Raw genomic sequence first — 21,858 nt, forward strand, 5'->3', positions numbered from 1 at the left:
CCGTTCTTCAACATTATTAAATCAGAATTTCAATATGATAGAAAAATGATAAAGGTAGAATAATGTATCCCTTTAATTTATTATATTTTATTAAACAATAATTAAAAAATTATGAATAGGATATTTTAAAATTACACAACTCTTCTACTAAACAAAGAAAACACGTACTCGTGAAACTTACGTAGTATGACTAAATTAAATAAAATTAGCTCGTACCACACGTTGAACTTGAACCCATTCATTGCACGTGACTCATAGGATAAAGTTGTTTCAAATTTTAATATATTTGAAACTATTTATCATTTTTAAAAATAATAAACAATTAGCCAGTTTGTCTCTCCTGGGAAAATAATTATAATTTAAAATAATAATTCTAAAGTCAAAATTATTTTCACCTCACCCCTATAAATATAAGCAAAGGAATCCACTAGAATATTACAAGCTTTAAATTTCGTTCGTCAAAATCATTAAATTTTGAGAAAGCAAACACATTATTAATCAATCATATCATGTCTTCCGATATCTCAGTCATTCTTCCTCGTGTTCTAATCGTTTCTAGACGAACCGTTCGAAAGAACAAGTTCGTTGATTTCGTTGGTAAGTTTTTTGTTCCATCAATTTATTGCTTAATGTAATATAATTATTTCCAATCATGTCATGGTTCATTAATCCACTTAACCAATTAACTTGTTCTTATATATATGATTTTTCTTTTCAGGGGAATATCACCTTGATCTTATAGTAAGCTATGGTGCAGTTCCTGTTATTGTTCCTCGTGTCTCAGGGGTGCATATGTTGTTGAATAGCTTCGAACCAATCCATGGTGTCCTTCTATGTGAAGGAGAAGACATTGACCCTTCATGGTACGAACAAGATAACACATGTCTTTCTCAGGAGGAGTTGGATGAAATCAGAAGGCTTCATGCGAGTGATACATCCATTGACAAAGAGAAAGACTCAATTGAGTTGAGCCTCGCCAAGCTTTGTCTCGAAAGGAACATTCCTTACATGGGAATATGCAGAGGTTCACAAGTTCTGAATGTTGCATGTGGGGGTACCCTTTATCAGGACATAGGAAAAGAGCTTTCAAAAAATTGCCCTGAAAACCAAAGAGTGATGCATATAAACTATGATGATTATGACGGTCATAGACATGCTGTTAAGGTTGTCAAAAACACCCCTTTGCATCATTGGTTAAAGGATTCATTGGAAGAAGGGAAAATGGAGATTTCAGTTAATAGCTATCACCATCAAGGTGTCAAGAGATTGGCACAACGTTTTGTCCCAATGGCATTTGCCTCTGATGGCTTGATTGAAGGGTTTTATGACCCTGATGCTTATAATCCAGAAGAGGGCAAGTTTATTATGGGATTGCAATTTCACCCAGAGCGTATGAGAAAGCTGAATTCAGATGAATTTGATTACCCAGGATGCCCTTTTGCTTATAAGGTTTGAAAAATGGTTACTTTTAATCTATAATTAAGAGAATAATTTTATGATATTGTAATCCGTGTTTCATTGACTGATTTAGCTAATATATTGCATTTAAATTGTGCAGGAATTTGTAAAAGCAGTAATTGCTTATCAGAAAAGGCTGAATAGTTTAACATATATTCAAAAGCCTCTTAAGCTTAACAGGGAAATGGAGAATAAAAGGAAAATCATAGTGCGTAGCTTTTCACTAGCGAAAAACCTATACACAATGGGCCGTGGGAATTGTTCTTCCAAAGAATCTGAACTTGAAGCTGGGGCTGAATTTCTTGAGGTACTAAACAGCATACAATTAACAATTATTTAAATTTTCAGTATAAAATATGTGATAAACAAATTTGTGGTTTCACTTATCTAAGCATAGAAATATGACATATTTTTATTTGTATTAACAATATGTGTTTGAATTTGCAGTCAAACACAGCTTTGAGTGTGCAGCAAGAGAAACGGTTAAAGCAAATGGGAGCAACAGTTAGAAATGCAGGGTCATACATAGAGAGATTGAAGCTGAATGAGGAAAGAGAAAAAATGGCTAGAAATGTTATGGGAAAAATGTCAGTGGAGCAATTGTCAGATCTCATGTCTTTCTACCACACCATGGGGCAGATTTGTTCAGAAGTGTTGGAAAGAAAGATACATGATGTTGTGAATGACTTTGCTTCTTGAAATCTTTTTTTTTTGGCCTTAGTATTAGTTGTTACTTGTTGGATGTGTTTTGCTGTGGGACTCACATGTTTCAACTTTTTCCTACCCTGTACTTTTGGCCTTCATGTTAATGATATTGATATTAATCTCTCTGTCAGTTTTATATTTTCAATTTTTATAACTATTTTCTAGTAAAACGAGATAATTTTTATGCTTAACCTTTCGTAATCTTATTGGAGAAATGGAAACTAAAATCATAACTGCCTCACACCAAAAAAAATTAAATAAAGGATAATTGTATTCTCGTGTCACACCAAAAAAAAATTATCTCATGCACAGTTAACTTAAAGTGGAGCCCATTAGGAAAGAGAAAAAAAAAATGACAGATATATCAATGTATGAATAAGAGATAGGCTTTTTCACCCTTTTACTCCTTATTAATTAATTAATAACTATTTTGCTCCTGATTCGAAATTATTTATCAATCTGCCTCTCTTTAATCGACTACCTTGCATTTTTAATCGACTAAATGGCCAAAACAGACAAAAAATAGATGTTGGGAGATTTAGTCGACTAAATCTCCCTATTTAGTCGACTAAATCTCCGTATTTGATAAAAAAAAATAAGTCAGTATGATTTTAATCGATTAAGTAAGGAGATTTAGTCGATTAAATCTCCCAACAACCATTTAGTCGATTAAACATTCAAAGTAGTCGATTAAAGAGGGACATATTGATAGATAGTTTCGAATCAGGAGAAAAATGATTATTAATTAATTAATGAGGGGCAAAATGGTCAAATAGCCTAAGAGATAACAAAAATTTTCTGTTACATAAAAGTAATATTGCCCTTAAATAAAATGAACAAATGGTTTAAGTGCATTATTGGACTTATCCGGAGACTTCAGATCATGCTGTCAAGTCTCTGGTTTCAGGAAATATCTTCTATACTACAGTAGTACTGAAGACTCGATACATTATTTACTTATTTTGGAAAATATAATATATATTTTTTACTATTTTATCCTTCTTTGTATGATTATTTTCTTCAAAATTATAATTTTTTTCTACTTTTAGTAAAGGAATACATACTACACTAGCGCTAAAGATGTGCTCCTGGTTTCATGGTTACTCTCTGGATGTTTCCATATAATCAATACGTGTTCGATTTCAATTACATAAAACATACAAAAACTCTGTTCCTTGGGCTAAATAATCCGCACACAATTAGAGAGATGATAAAGATTAATTCCCTTTATCGGTATTTGATATGAGAGGAATTTTTTATTATTAAAAAAAAAAATCTTAAAATATGGTGGGAAATTTGTTTGACGGGGTAAGTTACAAAAAGGTGCCAATTTTTCTAAAAAAGTTGGATTATTTTTACTAATACTATGTTTAATTAATGGTAAAATATTGATGAGAATGTGTAGTAAAATTATGAAATTACCCATTATGTTCAAATATTGAAGCACAGTCAGCACATGGCATTTTGGTCTTAAAATTACAAAATTACGATAATAGATCCCTGTGGTGTTTCAGACAAGTCGTCAAATCATACTTTTCGAGATCACTTTGGTCTTAAAATTGAAATCAGGATCTGTCCGTTGGCAAGATTAAAACAATACCATGGTTAAAAATGTATTTTTTTTTCCAAAGTCTAGTACAAAATGATTTTCATAGGCAAAATAATACACCGGTATTTGTTAAATTTAACCCATATCAAACATGGTAAATATTTTACCTACAATACTTTCCCAAAAATCTTATCAGATCCTTCGTACCAAACACCCCTTCAAGAGAGATAATTTACTTCAAGAATTCCAAAATTTGCTTTAGCCAAAATTTAAATCTGATCAGTTGTCAATTGAGTAGGTATTCTTTTTAATTGACATAGCTTAGCATTGCTTGGTAACAAATGAGTTTAAATTTGATTATTATATTAAAATTGGCAACGCACATTAATAATAATAACAATAATGAATTAAAATGAAATCAATTATATTTTCTCTTATGTGATTGAGAAATTTTTATATTTTAAAATTATATTGTATCCTCAATGCATAATGTATATTATTTTAAACTGGTTTTCGTAGACTGATGGAAACTCTCCAGTTGGGTCCCTTTATTTTTTTTTCTTGTTATTTATTTGACCAACAAAGTAAATGCATAAAAGGATCAGATTTATATTATAATAATATTTTTTCTTTTTTATTTTGTCACCTTATCTTTTGAGTATGGCCCAAAAGAGGCGAAGACTAATGGAGGAAAGATGAGATTAATCCTCCATTCGAGGATAGAGACATGTTCCTAAAGATTTTTCAAAAATCTATATATATAAATTTAAAGGAAACCCATTCTTTGGAAACTTTGATGATGTGTCACTCCCTCCTTCATTCTCATATTTGTGTTCACACTATATGTCATTTGAAAGCTTTCCTTCTTTAGTAAATAGTTAAAATTAAAAAATATAAAATAAATTCAAAATTTGGAAATAAATTAAATGGAAAATTATGTGAACAATTTTTTGTGGCAGACAGCTCATTTAATATCTCACTACTTTCTACATTGGAATTTCCAAATTAATAATAACTCATTGCTTTCTGAAATATTTCTTTTAAATTTTGAATTTATGTTTAAATTTCAATTTTGAATTTGAATTTTGAATTTTGAAATTGAATTTGAATTTTGAAATTGAAATTGAAATTTGAATTTTAAAGGGTGGAAAAACATTTGAATAATTATTGGTTGCAGACAACTCATTTATTATCCCATTACTTTCTACATGGGTAATAGTTAACCATATTAATGCTGCATAAAAAAAAATTATTTTGTTAAAAAATAATCATTAAAAAAATGAAAATATTTTGTAAAAAAATGAAAATATTCTGTGTATAAATAGGATATGTGTTATTGGGTTTTTTTCATTTAGTAATTAGCTTCTGTGCACATATTTCTTCTCTTATATGTCTATTTATCTTCTTCATCTTCTCAATTTGTTGTTCTATTACATGAACTTGTAATATATATATATATATATATATATATATATATATATATATATATATTTGCAGCTTTGTTGTAGAACAAAGCTGACGGGATGATTGGGAATCACTGGGATATGTGCTTTTGTACTTCCTCAAAGGAAGGTATGCCATTCTTCTTTGTCTGCTTTTCTTCTATAAGTATTTTCTCCATAATCTAATATTATGAATGAGATGATATAATAAAATGTCTTAACTTTTAAATGACTAAAAATTTGTCTTTAGCCTTCTTTGGAAAGATCTAAAAGCTGCAACAAATAAACAAAAGTATACAATGAGCAGAGGCATAATGCGTGGATCATCCCATCCTTTTGGCAAGTTCTGTCTTTTTTTCTCCTGTGTGTTATCTGTGCTCTTTGGGCATGTTGGGTTACTCACGGCAATTGCACCAATCGTACAAGTAATATAATGATTGAATGAGAGATCATTCCCACGAGGATTATACTCAAGCACTAATTCACTATTGCAACTTAAGTTGGACAAGCGAAATTGTATTTGAAACAAGATTTGAATTGAAATTTAAATATTAAAACTAATTAATCGCAAGAATTAAAAGCAAGAATTTAAAGATTTGATTTAACTAATATAAAAGAACGTAGCTAGGGTTTTGATTTCCTTCAATCTCTCTATTACGTTTGAATTCCTTCTTTACGTTAATCGTCCTTAATATCAATCTAACCAATTTTCTTATGTAATTAGGGCTCAATTCCTTGTTACCCTAAACCTTTACAATCTTGCAAGAACCCTAGTTCCCCGGTTATTCCCCAAGAAGGTAAGTATTAAGTTCAAGAATCATAAAGATTACGCAAACCATATGTCTATCCCTAGAATCATAAAATTTACGATGAAATTACCAGATATGGATCACACACCAATATTCCTATTGTCATGCATTTACCTAAGATCAATATACAAGATTCAAGCTCATATAAAGCATTAAAAACAGATAAATTTATTCATGATAAAAAGAAAAATTAACATAATGAATTGTTCAAAGCATAATAAAGATCTTGAATTCCATCTAACCGTAACTACTAAAAGAACTAGCAAGACATAACAATATCAAGAACGAAAGAAAATAATAAAGCTTCCCCAAACTCCATAGATGATTGGTGAATCTTCAATATCCCCAGTGCAGCCTTGATGTTGATCCGTCTCCGCCGCTCACAAACATGAACCGAGCGTTCCTTCTGCCTCCGAGTACCAAGAACTCTTTTTGAATGTGAAAAACTTCTTAATTCTGACCCCAAATATGTTTTTAAGGGTAAAGAATTCGTGCCCTATGTGGATACTTCAAGTGGGCTTAAGTTGGGTTTTTCGGGGCGCTTAAGCTTGCTCATTTACGAATGCAGAATTAACGTTCGCGCTTAAGCTTGCTTGGGCGCGCTTAAGCCTGCTGAGAATTGCATGGAAAATTAATATGGCGCGCTTAAGCGCGCTCTTCGAGTCTGAACTTTCTTCTTGGCTCGCGCGTAAGCCCTGAGTTGGGGGCTTAAGCGCCCAAAGGCAGGGGCTATTTGCTGATTTTTGGAATATTTTGGGGGCTTAAGCTCCATATTCAACAACTTGATGGTCTTGATTTTCTTTGGATAGATCCTCATATCTTCTAGTTTTGATCTTCATCTATCATATCTTCACATTTGACTCTATTTATCATCAAATCCCTTCAAAATAGCAAATATAATTTATTTAATTCATAATCAGATAATGTTCATGATTTTATGTCAAAACCATAGTTTTTGAATTATTCAACTTGATAATTTATATTAATTTAATCTATAAAAACAAGATAAACTAGAGATTTATCAGGGCACCATCTTAAAATTCAACACGGTAAAATTTTTTCTTTTATCTTAAAATCCTTTTGTTTTCTATATCTAATGTCTGCAAGAGCAATATGAGCTTTCCATTCTATTCTTCTTGTCCATACATAATTTGTTTCGCATTGTTGTTCTTTAATTTATGCCTATTCTTGACAGATATGCTTACCGTGATGATGTGAGTGTTGAGTCGGATAGAGATGATACTACTTTGACCCTCATAAAAACATCTTCTACTTCTTCAAATGATGTTTAAAGTGTGCCAGATGCTAGACCAGTGCAGCCCAACAACGTAGTTTCAAAGCAATTTTTCTTTTAGAATTTTTTTACTTTAATTATCACTATTAATTTATCTTTATACTTTTTTTAATTTTTTTTGCCTATTGTATAAGTGCTTAGCCTAATTCAATGTAATTAAGCATTGGAAAACTATATGTTTTGCATGCTCATATTGAGAAAATGAACCAAAAGATAAATTGGTGGCTCTTTAATTCCAAAATTTAACATAGGCATATGAAGCTTTTTATCTTCTAATTAAATTTATCATAATTAGCATTGAAACCAACATCCTTTAAAAAAAAGTGAATATTCCTTAAAAAATTTAAAAAAAATTATTCGAAAATATAATACAAAAAGAGAAAATAATTACATACAAGTAGTTTTTTTAACAATATTCAACATAAATATTTTTAAAATTATTTAATCATTTTTTATGATATCTCATTACTCTCTTAAATTTTGAAATTCAAACTTGATATATGTGGGAAAAAAGTTCAGCATTAATTGGTGGCAAATATTTTTATTTATATCCCACTATTTTTTTGAAATTTGAATTTTAAATTGATATAGGGTTTAGGGTTTAGGGTTTAGGTACAAGTAATTTTTTTTTAAAATATTTAACAAAAATATTTATAAAAATATTTAATCATTTTTTTATGATTAATATCATTTTTTTTATGATATCTCATTACTCTTTTAAATTTCGAAATTCAAACTTGATATACGGGGGAAAAGAGTTCAGCATTAATTGGTGACAAATATTTTTATTTATATCCCACTATTTTTTTGAAATTCGAATTTTAAATTGATATAGGTTAAAAAAGAGTTCAACATTTTTTAGTGGTAGACAGCTATATTAATATCTTACTACTTTCAACAAATATTGTAGACAACTATATTAATATCTCACTACTTTCTACATGGGAATTGTTAAGTTTATTTTTAATATTTATTGAAAAATATATTATTTTGGTTTGGTTTAATAATTTTTATTATTATGTTATTGGGGCGTAATTTAATCGGTCAATTAAAAATGATAATATATTATTTACAAAAGCCAACACGTTCTTATGATAAAGTGCAAAAATATATATAATAAATTTAAATTTAATAAAAAATTATACATCAAATGAAAACATATTTAAAATTATAAAAATATATGTACATTTGTTAAAAAATAAAATAAGTATTAAATTTAAATGCAAAAAACAAATAAGAAATAAGAAATGACACATTTATACTATAAAAGAAAATAAATAAAAAATTTAACTTAAAAAAATAAAACAAAAAGAGAAAGAAATTCATACAAGTATTTTTTTTAAAAACAATTAACATAAATATTTTAAATATATATGTATATCTAATCTAAAAATTATAAATTAAAAAGATAAAAAAAATTATTTTTTTGAATAATATGTATAATTAATAAAAAATTTACATCTATCATTCTGTAAAAAATAAAATATAAAAATTTAATCACTATAAGAATGTATGACCATCCAACTCCTGCATCGTAAAAAGATGTTTGCCATTAAGTATTTGAAAGACTATTTTAATGTTTCTCAATACTTTTCGCATGAAAATTGTTAAGCATACAAATAATATTATTTATTATATCTATTGGGGAGAATATTTAATGTTATAATTCAATCTTTTTAAATTTGAATTTTGTAGGTGGCAAAAGAGTATAAAGCAAAAACTAGAATTATAAAAAATTAGAATTTGATTAAACAGAGTATTCTAATTATGTTTTTCTAATGACCGGGTTTCTAATATATATATATTCTAATTATGTTTTTGTTTAAATATATATATATATATATATATTTTAATTATTTTTTTGGTTTAAATAATAAAATATTCAATTATATTAAATGCAATTCAATTCAATTCACTGAACATTTTATTTGGTAGAATAGTTTTTTGCATCAACTCATATTTGTTCATTATATTTTTGTTACTAATATAAAAAAATATGCACAATGAAAATAAAAGAATTTAAATTTTAAATTTAAATAAAAAATATAAAATATAAAATGACATTTATCATTCTGTAAAAAATAAATAATAAAATTTAATCACTAAAAAAATAAAAGTTTTAATTTATATATGAGAAAGAATGTTGTAACAACCAATTAATGTTACTACCGATCAATTTCACCATTAGATTGATTATGTTGATCGAACGGTTATATTTATTTCCATCTTTGTAGGTTATTATTCTCCATATTTAATACTTTATATTTATTTCTACCTTATTATGGTTATGATTTTTCATATTTAATGCTTTCACATTAAATATGGAGAATCATAACCATACAAAAATGAAAATAAATATAACCGTTGGATCAATATAATCGATCTAACAGTGAAATTGATTGGTAGTAATACTAATTGGTTGTTACAATATCCTACCCCTTTATATATATAAGAAACAAATTAAACTTTTATTCTTTTGATGTAAGAGTATAATTAACATAATTTTCTATGTCGTGAATGAATAACTAAAAGCTATTACTTGGAGAAAGTGCACGACCTTCTATGGATGTTTTTTCACTACTTTTTGTATGAAAAATTATTAAGTCTATTTATAATATTTAGTGTTATATCTATTGGGTGAGAAAATATTTAATATTTCCAATTTAAACATTTTAAATTTGAATTTTGAACTAGGTGAAAAAAAAGCTTAGCATTTAGTGTTTCTGTACCGGAAAAAAATATATAATAAATTTGATTTTAATATAAAATTATAGATTAAACAAAAATTTTATTTAAAATTATAAAAACATATTTATAGTTGATAAAAAGTAATTTAAATTTGAAATTTAAACTTCGTGGGATGGAAAAAAAAGTTTGAAATTTTGGTTGCTAAACAACTATATTAATATCTCACTACTTTTTGCATAAGTGATTGTTAAGCCTATTAATAATACCATAACTTTCTGCATCAAAAATTATTAAGCCTATTAATAATATTTTGTTAAGACTATTAATAATATTTATTATTATGTAATTAAACTAATGAACGGTCTTTTGATATTATCTTATTCAACTTCAACTATAAACTATTTGATATAATATTAAACGTACGAACTCAAATATTTTCCAACTCTTTATCTCTTATATATGTAACAAATACGCAAACCAAAAAAGTCGATTTAAAAGCAACTGTAAAAAATATAAATATATAGTAATCTAGATCTCACTACTTTTTGCATAAGTGATTGTTAAGCCTATTAATAATACCATAACTTTCTGCATCAAAAATTATTAAGCCTATTAATAATATTTTGTTAAGACTATTAATAATATTTATTATTATGTAATTAAACTAATGAACGGTCTTTTGATATTATCTTATTCAACTTCAACTATAAACTATTTGATATAATATTAAACGTACGAACTCAAATATTTTTCAACTCTTTATCTCTTATATATGTAACAAATACGCAGACCAAAAAAGTCGATTTAAAAGCAACTGTAAAAAATATAAATATATAGTAATCTAGATGCAACAATTAGAACAATTTTATGTGGATAAATATAAAAATATATTATATGCTGAGTGTTAGAGGCAGTGTTGTTAAAATCAGCTCGGACCGGTCGGTTCAATCCGGAAACCGGTGAACCGGTCCGAGCCGCTCAAAGGATTGTTCATGTAACTAAACCGGTACGATCCGGAATAAACCGCCTTGACTCGGCGGGTTTTTGCAAAATCCCGGTAACCGGGGTCGAATGGTATTGACCCGGAGTAGAAACTTTCATGAGGCGGATGAGGAGAGCAAGCTTCACGTCCTTATGCGAAGTCATCTTATATATAAAGAGTGCTATTTCTCTTATTTTAAACGATGTGGGACTCCAGACTTCAGTCTCACTGCAACTAGGTTTGGTCACTTTAACTTTAACGGTGATAGTATTCCTCTTCCACACACTTCCCCAACATTCCCTTACCCTCTTTCTCCCTCAACAGCATCTTCTCCATGTGGACGGACCTCTACATCACTCTTGCACCTAACGACCCATGTGATGCTAAAGGAGAACAAAAGAGAGCACAATGATGGGATCCACGACCTGTGGCTTAAATCAACTCCAATCTCTGAACTGTGGATGCTCTGAAGCCCAAAGGCAAAAACCTTCATCTTCCAAAAGCCGCAGGAAATCATCACCACATGCAACTATGTAGATGATGACCTCAAAACTGTATGCTCATGTTCTAATTAAAATTTTGATGATATTGTTTTTTTTTATAACAGGTCGACCTTCTTGCAAGTTCCCAAGCGTGACTCTGTAAAGATGAAAACAATTTAGGGTGACTCAAGCTGAACAAAGCAAAAAGATTGCTTTTGAAAAACAATAGCTTCGAAATATTGCTTATTTGTATCGGTAGTGGTATCTGAATAATGTCCCAAATAAAAATATTATATTTATACGTTACATCTTTATTGAAATATGATATTTCATTCAAATTAAAACATGCAACTTTACTTTTATTCATAATGAACCACTCTCTTTGCAGAAGGATCTACACCTCTAGAAGATCAATTGTAAAAAGAAAAAACTTCAACAAAAAGCAAATGACCTTCACCGCTTTATTCTCAGATGACCCACTTGTTGCCATTATTTTATTTTTTGTACATGTATTTAAAGTATATAATTTTTTTAATATAAAATTTATAAATTTATATATATTTACCGAGCCATGCGGTTGAACCAGTGACCCAGTACCTCGACCAGTTCAATAACCGGGTCCAGTTTAATAACATTGGTTAGAGGTGACAAATTGTCCCGGAGGGCCAGCTTACCAACTTATTTTTTTAATTAAATTACAATTTCATCATTATTCTTTTATAATTAAATTCATAAATCTCCTCACCAAATTTGTTTTTTCCTAAATCTGATTTCAATTTTTGTAAATATAAATTTGTAAAATTCAAAATACTAAGGACATAAATCCTTGCAAAAAAATAATTATTTGCATAAAATATTGATAGTTAAAGGTTGCAAACTGGGTTTGGCCCGGAGGGCGTGCCCGCCCCGCCCACCAAATTTTTTTATAATTAAATTAAAATTTCATCATTCTTCTTTTATAATTAAATTTCTAAATTTGATTTTAATTTTTGCAAATTCAAATTTGTAAAATTCCAAATACTAACGACACAAATCCTTGCAAAAAATAATTATTTAGTGTTATTTTTTAAATGTGATTGTAATAATGAAAGTTTATCTCTGAGATAAATTATAAAAACCTAAATGCGACTTTAAGAATTTTTGTGTGGATAAATATAAAAACATAATACATGTTGATAGTTAGAGGTGGCAAACTGGGCTCGGCCCGGAGGGCCGGCCCACCAACATATTTTTATAATTAAATTAAAATTTCATCCTTCTTCTTTTATAATTAAATTCATAAATCTGATTTTAATTTTTTTAAAAATAAATTTGTAAAATTTCAAATACTAACTACAAAAATCCTTGCAAAAAACAAATTTTTATTATTATTTTGTAAATATGATTGTAATAAATGAAATTCCACCTCTGAGATAAAATAAAAATCTAAATGCAACTATAAGAATATTTTTTTGTGGATAAATATAAAAATCTATTACATGCTGATAGTTAGATGTGGTAAACTGGGCTCGGCCCGTAGGGCCGGTCTACCAACATATTTTTATACTTAAATTAAAATTTGTAAAATCTCAAATACTAACTACACAAATCCTTGCAAATTTTATTATTATTTTATAAATATGATTGTAATAAATGAAAGTCCATCTCTGAGATAAAATATAAAAACCTAAATGTAATTATAAGAATATTTTTTTGTGGATAAATATAAAAATCTATTACATGTTGATAGTTAGAGGTGGTAAACTGGGCTCGGCCCGGAGGACCGGCCCACCAACATAAGTTTATAATTAAATTAAAATTTCATTCTTCTTCTTTTATAATTAAATTCCTAAATCTGATTTTAATTTTCTTAAATACAAATTTGTAAAATTTCTAATACTAACTACACAAATCCTTGCAAAAAATAAATTTTTATTATTATTTTTTAATATGATTGTAATAAATGAAAGCCCATCTTTGAGATAAAATATAAAAATCTAAATGCAGCTATAAGAATATTTTTTGTGTGGATAAATATAAAAACCTATTACATGTTGATAACGGTGGTAAACTGAGCTCGGCCCGGAGGGCCAGCCCACCAACATATTTTTATAATTAAATTAAAATTTCAACCTTCTTCTTTTATAAGTAAATTCCTAAAATACAAATTTGTAAAATTTCAAATACCAACGACACAAATTCTTGCAAAAAATAATTATTTAATATTATTTTTTAAATGTGATTGTAATAAATGAAAGTCTATCTCTGAGATAAAATATAAAAACCTACATTCCTCAAAAATAAATATATAAAAACCTAAATGCGGCAGTAAGAACCTTTTTTATGAATAAATATAAAAACCTATTATATGCTGATAGTTAGAGGTAGCAAACTGGGCTCGGCTCTCAACAACATATTTTTATAATTAAATTAAAATTTTATACTTTTTCTTTTATAATTGAATTCTTAAATCTGATTGTAATAAATAAATGTTCATCTATGAGATAAAATATAAAAGCTCACACACAACTATAAGTATGCTAAGTTCTCTCCAAACCAAAACAAGCATATTTCCTCCACATTAATTCTTTGCGATATCTGCATGCCATTTCTAGTTTTCTACTCACATCTCATGGTAATGGGTGATTAAGACTTGGCACCTCATTGATTTGACCTATTCCCAAACTAATTAGACTGGTATAGAATCTTAAAATACATAGAAATTTAAGTTTTTTTTCTCTTAAAATAATACTTTTATATAAAAATTATATTTGTGTATTAATATATGATTTATTTCAAAATAAATATTATAACATATTTTAAATTTAATTTATACTATATTAGTTAGCTTAATTATTGATTAAGTCGCTAAAGTTGCAAAATTTGACCTGCGGGTAAAATATCAATCGATTTGTTTTACCCAAAAAAAAAAAAATAATAATATATATATATATATATATATATATATATATATATATATATATATATATATCAATCGATTTCAGAATATATGCATACGGGTAATATATATTTCCAATTTTAGCTGTTAATCTTATATCTAATAGCTATACTTTATTAGATGTCATGATTTTATTAATTTTATTACTTATTAATTAATTAACTCATAATTTTGTACCATCATGAGTACAAATTTTTTGGTATACAGTTAGGCTTTTTTCTTTTTGCTTAATTTTTGGTTTAGCCTAACTCATATTTTCTTTTTTTTCTTGTTTGGCATGCAGTTAGGCTTTTTTTAGGCCTAAACATATTCTATTTTATTAATAATCACCCCCTTATAAATATAAGCAGAGGAATCTATTGGGATACAACCCGTTAATTCCATATATCATTAAATATTGAGAATAGAACACAATATTAATCACCAACTCAATCATAATAATGTCTTCCCATATCTCTCTCATTCTTCCTCGTGTTCTAATCGTTTCTAGACGAACCATTCGTAAGAACAAGTTCGTTGATTTCGTCGGTAATTAATCAAATAAATGCTTATTTTAATATAATTTTCTCCTGCAACACTAATAATACACTTAACCAAACTTGTTCTTATATGTGATTTGTTACAGGGGAATATCACCTTGATCTTATAGTAAGCTATGGTGCAGTTCCTGTTATTGTTCCTCGTGTCTCAGGGGTGCATATGTTGTTGAATAGCTTCGAACCAATCCATGGTGTCCTTCTATGTGAAGGAGAAGACATTGACCCTTCATGGTACGAACAAGATAACACATGTCTTTCTCAGGAGGAGTTGGATGAAATCAGAAGGCTTCATGCGAGTGATACATCCATTGATAAAGAGAAAGACTCAATTGAGTTGAGCCTCGCCAAGCTTTGTCTCGAAAGGAACATTCCTTACATGGGAATATGCAGAGGTTCACAAGTTCTGAATGTTGCATGTGGGGGTACCCTTTATCAGGACATAGGGAAAGAGCTTTCAAAAAATTGTCCTGAAAGCCAAAGAGTGATGCATATAAACTATGATGATTATGACGGTCATAGACATGCTGTTAAGGTTGTCAAAAACACCCCTTTGCATCATTGGTTTAAGGATTCATTGGAAGAAGGGAAAATGGAGATTTCAGTTAATAGCTATCACCATCAAGGTGTCAAGAGATTGGCACAACGTTTTGTCCCAATGGCGTTTGCCTCTGATGGCTTGATTGAAGGGTTTTATGACCCTGATGCTTATAACCCAGAAGAGGGCAAGTTTTTTATGGGATTGCAATTTCACCCAGAACGTATGAGAAAGCTGAATTCAGATGAATTTGATTACCCAGGATGCCCTTTTGCTTATAAGGTTTGAAAAATGGTTACTTTTAATCTATAATTAAGAGAATAATTTTATGATATTGTAATCCGTGTTTCATTGACTGATTTAGCTACTATTTTGAACTTAAATTGTGCAGGAATTTGTAAAAGCAGTAATTGCTTATCAGAAAAGGCTGAATAGTTTTAACATATATTCAAAAGCCTCTGAAGCTTAACAAGGAAATGGAGAACTAAAGTGAATAAATTGCCTGTGTTCATATAGTTTAAGTGCATTGGATTTATGGGGAGACTTAAAGACACCGACAAATATAGACCATACCGTCATGTCTCTGATTTTATTGCTTGGGCTCTTAATTTGAATGCAATCTCAAAGTAAAAACTTTCTATAAGTGTTAGTTGTGATTTTAAAGTGAATTAGTATTGCACTTTCTATTGTGGTTGGGCTGAAAATAGCTAAAAACTGCGGTTGAAATGGGCAAAAGAATAGGCCCAAGTTGGTGAGGTAGTCCATAAATGGTAAAATTGTAATTTTCTTACACTTTTTATCCTGTCTCACAGGAAATTGCCAGGTGGAGTAAGCTGGAGGGTGTTACGGGAAATTTGGACCATGGATGAATATTTTGTGTTGAGATATATAAAATTATTAATATTTTCTCACTGAACAATTTAAGCTTCTGGGTTGAATTAATTATTTACGTTCGACATTGAAAGTACAGCAATACCTAACATAGGGAAGTGTCAGTTTAAGTAGAGGATTTTGTTGTTTTGGAGCGTCGAAAGTGTCAGCATCAGCAATACCTAACACTAGCTAAAAAAGAGTAAATATCTTTTTTGGTCTCTGTCAATATCTACGAAATCTTTTTCAGTTCCTGGCAATATAAAAAAGGACCAAATTGGTCCCTAAATTTATGAAAAAAAGACCACATTAGTCCTTATGTCAACTCCTCCGTCACTAACGTGGCCCTTTTTTCATACTGTTAGGGACCAATTTGGTCTTTTTTTATTGCCAGAGACTAAAAAGAATTTCGTAGATATTGCCAGGGACCAAAAATGATGTTTACTCGCTAAAAAATCTATCTACGATGGAAAAAAATATGGCAACTTTTCTCGTAAGAATAAGGAATCTCACAAAATGACATTAAAAAAAATGAACAAGAGGGAAATTAACAGGTGCTAGTTGCTCTAATTTATATATAATCTTAATCAGTCAAGTAAACCATGCAAAAAAAATTCTCAACTTTTGATAGCATTTTCTATCTTGCAAATACCATGTCACTGGTTTCTCTTTCTTACAATCTCTCTTTCTCACTTTCATGCATTTCCTAAGGTTAATTGTTCTCTCACATGTTTTTTTTCCTAGTCTTTTTTGAATGGCTTCCCTGCTTTTGCTCTCCTCTCCTATCCTTCTTCACTACATAATCATCTTGATATTGATTCAGATTCCTCCATATCTAAGCTCCTATGATTATTATTCAAATTGTTCTAACATGTATAATTGTGGGAAGTTAAGGAACATCAGCTTTCCATTCTGGGGAGAAGATCGTCCAAATGAGTGTGGCCATCCTTTGTTACATCTCAATTGCACAAATGATCAAACCTACATATCCATCAATGACATCAAATACAAGGTCTTGGATGCCAACCAAGATAACCAGACTTTGAGAATTGCTAGAGTTGACTACTTGCAAGACCTATGCCCATTAAAATTTCTCAACACCACCCTTGATCCTGAGTTGTTTGTTTATGGACCAAACTATACAAATATTACCTTCTTCTATGGTTGTCATGAATCAAATCCTTTCCTTAATTTCAGCCCTGGACGTTTTCCTTGTACCATGAATATTGGGAGTATCAATGTATATGTCTATACTCAGTTTGAGGCTTTAGGTCCTAGCATGCTTTGCAATACAAGCGTGGTTGTTCCAGTTCAAGTTACATTATCATTGCTTGATATTGGGAATGTAACCAAAATACAAGGGGCACTCACAGATGGATTTGAAGTGAGATGGATAGCTGGTGTTGTAGAATGTGAAGACTGTAAGAAATCAGGTGGGGTATGCGGTTATGATTTGAATTCAAATCAAGCAACATGTTACTGCAAATCTTCAGACTCAGGGTCCATAACTTGTCCTTCTCCAGTTCAAGGTATGTTTAGCTTTTACAACAGTATTTTCCTTTTCTTTCTGGGGAAAATTAGATTTGAAAACCAAAAAACAACTTGTGTGAGGTAATCAGTAATGTAAATGTTATGTTCAGTTTATTGACAGTGATTATGTAGTACCTTACTGATAAAAAACCGTTTATCTAGTCCCTCAGGGTCACTCTAATTCATCCCTTAAATTTTTATTTTCTTTGTTCTTACTAAACCACTTATTTGGTTGATTGAGTCTAATTGGAATCCCAACCTAACCTTGGCTTGGAGAGCCAAATACTTAGTCCATTTTATTATATATTAGAAAGTCATTGTCTAAACTTGAAGCTAAATTTTTTTATCCATCTCTCCTGATATGTCCCAACCACTTCAATTATCTACCTGTCATTTTTCCATTGAACACGTTATTTTTAACATTTTTTCTCGGGATAAGTTATATTTACAAACTCAAAGTTTACAAACTCTTACAAACTACAATATGTATTAGGGATAGGTTATTCTCCAATACTGTTAGATCAGAATCTCAAGAAGAGAGAGAAAGATAAATGTTAGTTAAGATTATGATCTAACGGTGTTGGAGAGTGGTTGGCAAAGGTAGGTAGAATAACCTATCCCTATGTATTATGGGTAGTACATATTACTACATGCTTAAATAATATATACTATTTATAGTACATAGTATAATTATAAGAATTTATAAACTTTGAGTTTGTAAATATAATCGTTCTCTTTTTTTCTCAATACCTAAAAAGAGTCTACCACTATTTTTTTTCGTTTTCTATGAATATTTTTTTCTTTCAATATTGCAACTTTCGTGTAACTCAGTCAATTGGCAATATTTTTTCTTTGGAGGAAAAAAGTAAATATTTTAGTCATAAGATTGAGATGCTTGCATCAGACCATTCCATCATTTTGTATGTTTGCGTTATTTCTATTTATCTTTTCCTTGTAGGTCCCTTTTTCTTGTCTTTTTTTCTTAAGTCAAGTGTGACCCTTTCAGCATGCATATGCAACGAATAGAAATATAGCATTAGTATTAAAAAGGCTATCAACGATTTGGTCACCCACGCAATCTTGCTATGCCAGCGAAATTTTTGTGTCATACTTGCTCACCATTCCTCCTTAATTTATTTATCATAGGGAAATGATCCGTTTACAAATTTTTTTTATAAATTACACTAAGTATGACCGGTCATACACTCTTGATTAAAGTATGACAGGTCATACTTAGTGTAATTTGTAAACAAAAAGTTTATAAATATAATCTCCTTATTTATCATATCCTTAGTTTCAGTTACAATCTGAAGTCCGAACATTTTTAAATATTTTAGGATCCCAATGAATCATAATTGCTATGGGATTTATTAGTTAGTGGTATAACATGCAGAAGGATGGTGTGTGTACATGCACATTGGGCCTATTATGTGAGTCTAGAGTAACTTTGAAATTAGAAAAACTAGAAATCAGAATTTTAATGTGAAACATGAATCACATGATGCAATCAATATATAGACTAAAACAAATGAAGTTCATCCCATCAATTCAATAGTGCAAGTTTGACAAAGACAATTCCAAGGAACATGAAACCACATGCCATCAACTGATGCAATATATATAAATTTAGAAATTATGATAATTAAACATAGTAAAGGGATCCTTTCTTTCCTTCATGTGATATCCTCTTTCAAATTTCTTCAATAAGCAAGCAAGATGTGGACTAATTATATGTTATCTTAGTTCTTTGATTTGCATCTTCCTTAATTAATACCAATAATGTTTTCAGTCCTCCCTGCTACCTTGGCAAAATGTCAAACATTTGACAAGTTGGCAGCTGATGAAGAATCATTAATTAAATTGTCCAATTTTTCTTGTATATTTTAAGGAGGATTAGTAGTTATGACTATCCCTTGTAACTTAACTTGCAATTATGTTAAATTTACAAATTTGACCCATTCAGTTAAAAATTGAAGTGTTCTTATTTGCTGTCAATATCATTTCTTACTACCTTTTCCGGTTTTTGTTTGATTCCTTGTTTTGCCATCTTTGTTTATTTTCTTAATGTTGCAGGTAAAAAGTCCAAGGTAGTAGCTGTTGGAATAGGTAACTTTCATTTTTGTTATAATTGAGTTTTAATAAAGATCATTGAGTTTTGTAAATGAAGTTCACTAATTTCAAACTTTAGCCTCAGGCATTGTTGCTGGAATTCTTCTTGGATGTTGGGTGTACTTGCAACGAAAAAAAAGAATTGTTGAACAATCTAAAAGCAAGGATCTATTCATTCTTCCTTCAAGCAATGGCACTGTAAACTCAACAACTAATGTGTCTTCAAGTATTTCTTCTTATCCCTCCTCCAAATCTGACTCTGTGCAGAAGAGTTTATACTTTGGTGTCCATGTGTTTAGCTATGCTGAACTAGAACAAGGTACAAAAAAATTTGACCCTTCAAGGGAACTTGGTGATGGAGGATTTGGCACTGTTTACTATGGTAAGCAAGATAATTTCCAGTGTACCTTAGTAAGTTTCTCATACAAATACAAGTCATTATTCAAATTCCATTAACTATCTTGTAAAAATTCTGTCAGGAAATCTCAAAGATGGACGTGAGGTTGCAGTGAAACGCCTTTACGAAAGAAATTTGAAACGTGTTAGTCAATTCATGAATGAAGTTGAGATTCTAGCTCGGTTAAGGCATAAGAACCTGGTTGCACTCTATGGATGCACCTCTAGACAAAGCCAAGAACTTCTCCTTGTTTATGAATACATACCAAATGGAACAGTTGCTGACCATCTTCATGGAAAAAGAACAAAGTCAATGTTACTTCCTTGGCAAGTAAGATTGAACATTGCAATAGAAACAGCTGAGGCATTGTCCTACCTTCATGCATCAGATGTCATACACCGTGATGTTAAGACCAACAATATTCTCCTGGATGATAAATTTAGTGTAAAGGTTGCTGATTTTGGTCTCTCAAGGTTGTTCCCAAATGATGTAACTCATGTGTCAACTGCTCCACAAGGAACACCTGGTTATGTGGACCCTGAGTATTACCAGAGTTACCAACTCACTGATAAAAGTGATGTTTATAGCTTTGGTGTGGTTTTAGTTGAGCTTGTATCATCATTACCAGCTGTTGACATCACTAGGCATCGCCATGATGTGAATTTAGCTAACATGGCTATTAGTAAAATTGTAAGCCAATCACTGCAAGAGTTGGTTGATCCATATCTTGGATTTGAAAGAGACTATGCTATAAGACAGATGATAACAGCAGTGGCAGGGTTGGCATTTAGGTGTCTGCAGGAGATAGACATGAGACCCTCCATGGAAGAGGTGTTGGAGGTTTTGAGAGGAATCCAATATGAAGGATATGATGCTCATAAAATAAAACAAGTTGTGGATATTATTAGAGCAGATGAAGTTACACTTTTGCAGAAAACTCATTATCCCTTTTCACTAGATTCAGTTTCTGATAAATGGGGTTCCTTATAGCTCCTAAAATTTCCCTTTTACTAAATCTTAGATTAGATACAGTATAGTTATTCTCCACTCATAGCAACTGGTGCTGAAGATGAGTTGTAAGAGACTCAGTAAATGATTTTATCAAAACAGATTATATAAGAGAAATAATATTGTTTACAAGAAATATTTTTTTTTGTTGTGTTATATATACATTTGTGTGATATTTTGTTATTGTTATTATGATGTTTTCCCATAACCGAATTATTTTGTCAAATTCCTATATACGAAATAATGATAATGCCTAATGCATTGATATGGAAGAAGTCAATATTAATACAATAATTGATATTATAAAATTAATTGAAGGCTCCAAAAGAGCTATTTTATGATTACCCAAGGAGACCAAATTGGTTATAAATACTATCACGTTAGAAGCTACAATCCTTTTAAAACTTAGTTACGTGATTACAATATTATCTACAATTTCAATTAACATTTTATTTTATTCTATGAATAGCACTAGTCATATTTGAAGAGTTTAAATTTTTTTAAAAAATAACAATAATACGAC

General features: G+C 29.8%; 3 protein-coding genes across 3 annotated transcripts; all 3 read left to right on the forward strand.

Annotated features, from left to right (window-relative positions):
* The first annotated feature begins 494 nt into the window (after window positions 1–494).
* On the forward strand, window positions 495–2,157 carry LOC133284384 (putative glutamine amidotransferase GAT1_2.1). The gene is made up of 4 exons (XM_061481387.1): window positions 495–597; window positions 719–1,449; window positions 1,559–1,765; window positions 1,906–2,157. Exons 1-4 carry the CDS (start codon window positions 510–512, stop codon window positions 2,155–2,157), a joined length of 1,278 nt encoding a protein of 425 aa, XP_061337371.1. The 5' UTR covers window positions 495–509.
* Window positions 2,158–14,784: 12,627 nt separating this feature from the next.
* On the forward strand, window positions 14,785–15,909 carry LOC133284386 (putative glutamine amidotransferase GAT1_2.1). Its single transcript, XM_061481388.1, is given in 4 exon segments — window positions 14,785–14,875; window positions 14,973–15,703; window positions 15,813–15,857; window positions 15,859–15,909. Coding segments are annotated over 4 exon segments (915 nt in total). The 5' UTR covers window positions 14,785–14,787.
* Window positions 15,910–17,162: 1,253 nt separating this feature from the next.
* On the forward strand, window positions 17,163–21,317 carry LOC133284396 (LEAF RUST 10 DISEASE-RESISTANCE LOCUS RECEPTOR-LIKE PROTEIN KINASE-like 1.3). The gene is made up of 4 exons (XM_061481396.1): window positions 17,163–17,820; window positions 19,895–19,927; window positions 20,010–20,312; window positions 20,410–21,317. Exons 1-4 carry the CDS (start codon window positions 17,163–17,165, stop codon window positions 21,315–21,317), a joined length of 1,902 nt encoding a protein of 633 aa, XP_061337380.1.
* Window positions 21,318–21,858: the final 541 nt, after the last annotated feature.

This window comes from Gastrolobium bilobum, unplaced genomic scaffold (assembly GCF_033153095.1).
Source record: "Gastrolobium bilobum isolate Gb01-03AN ecotype WA unplaced genomic scaffold, APGP_CSIRO_Gbil_v1 utg19213, whole genome shotgun sequence".
Taxonomy (NCBI): Eukaryota; Viridiplantae; Streptophyta; class Magnoliopsida; order Fabales; family Fabaceae; genus Gastrolobium; species Gastrolobium bilobum.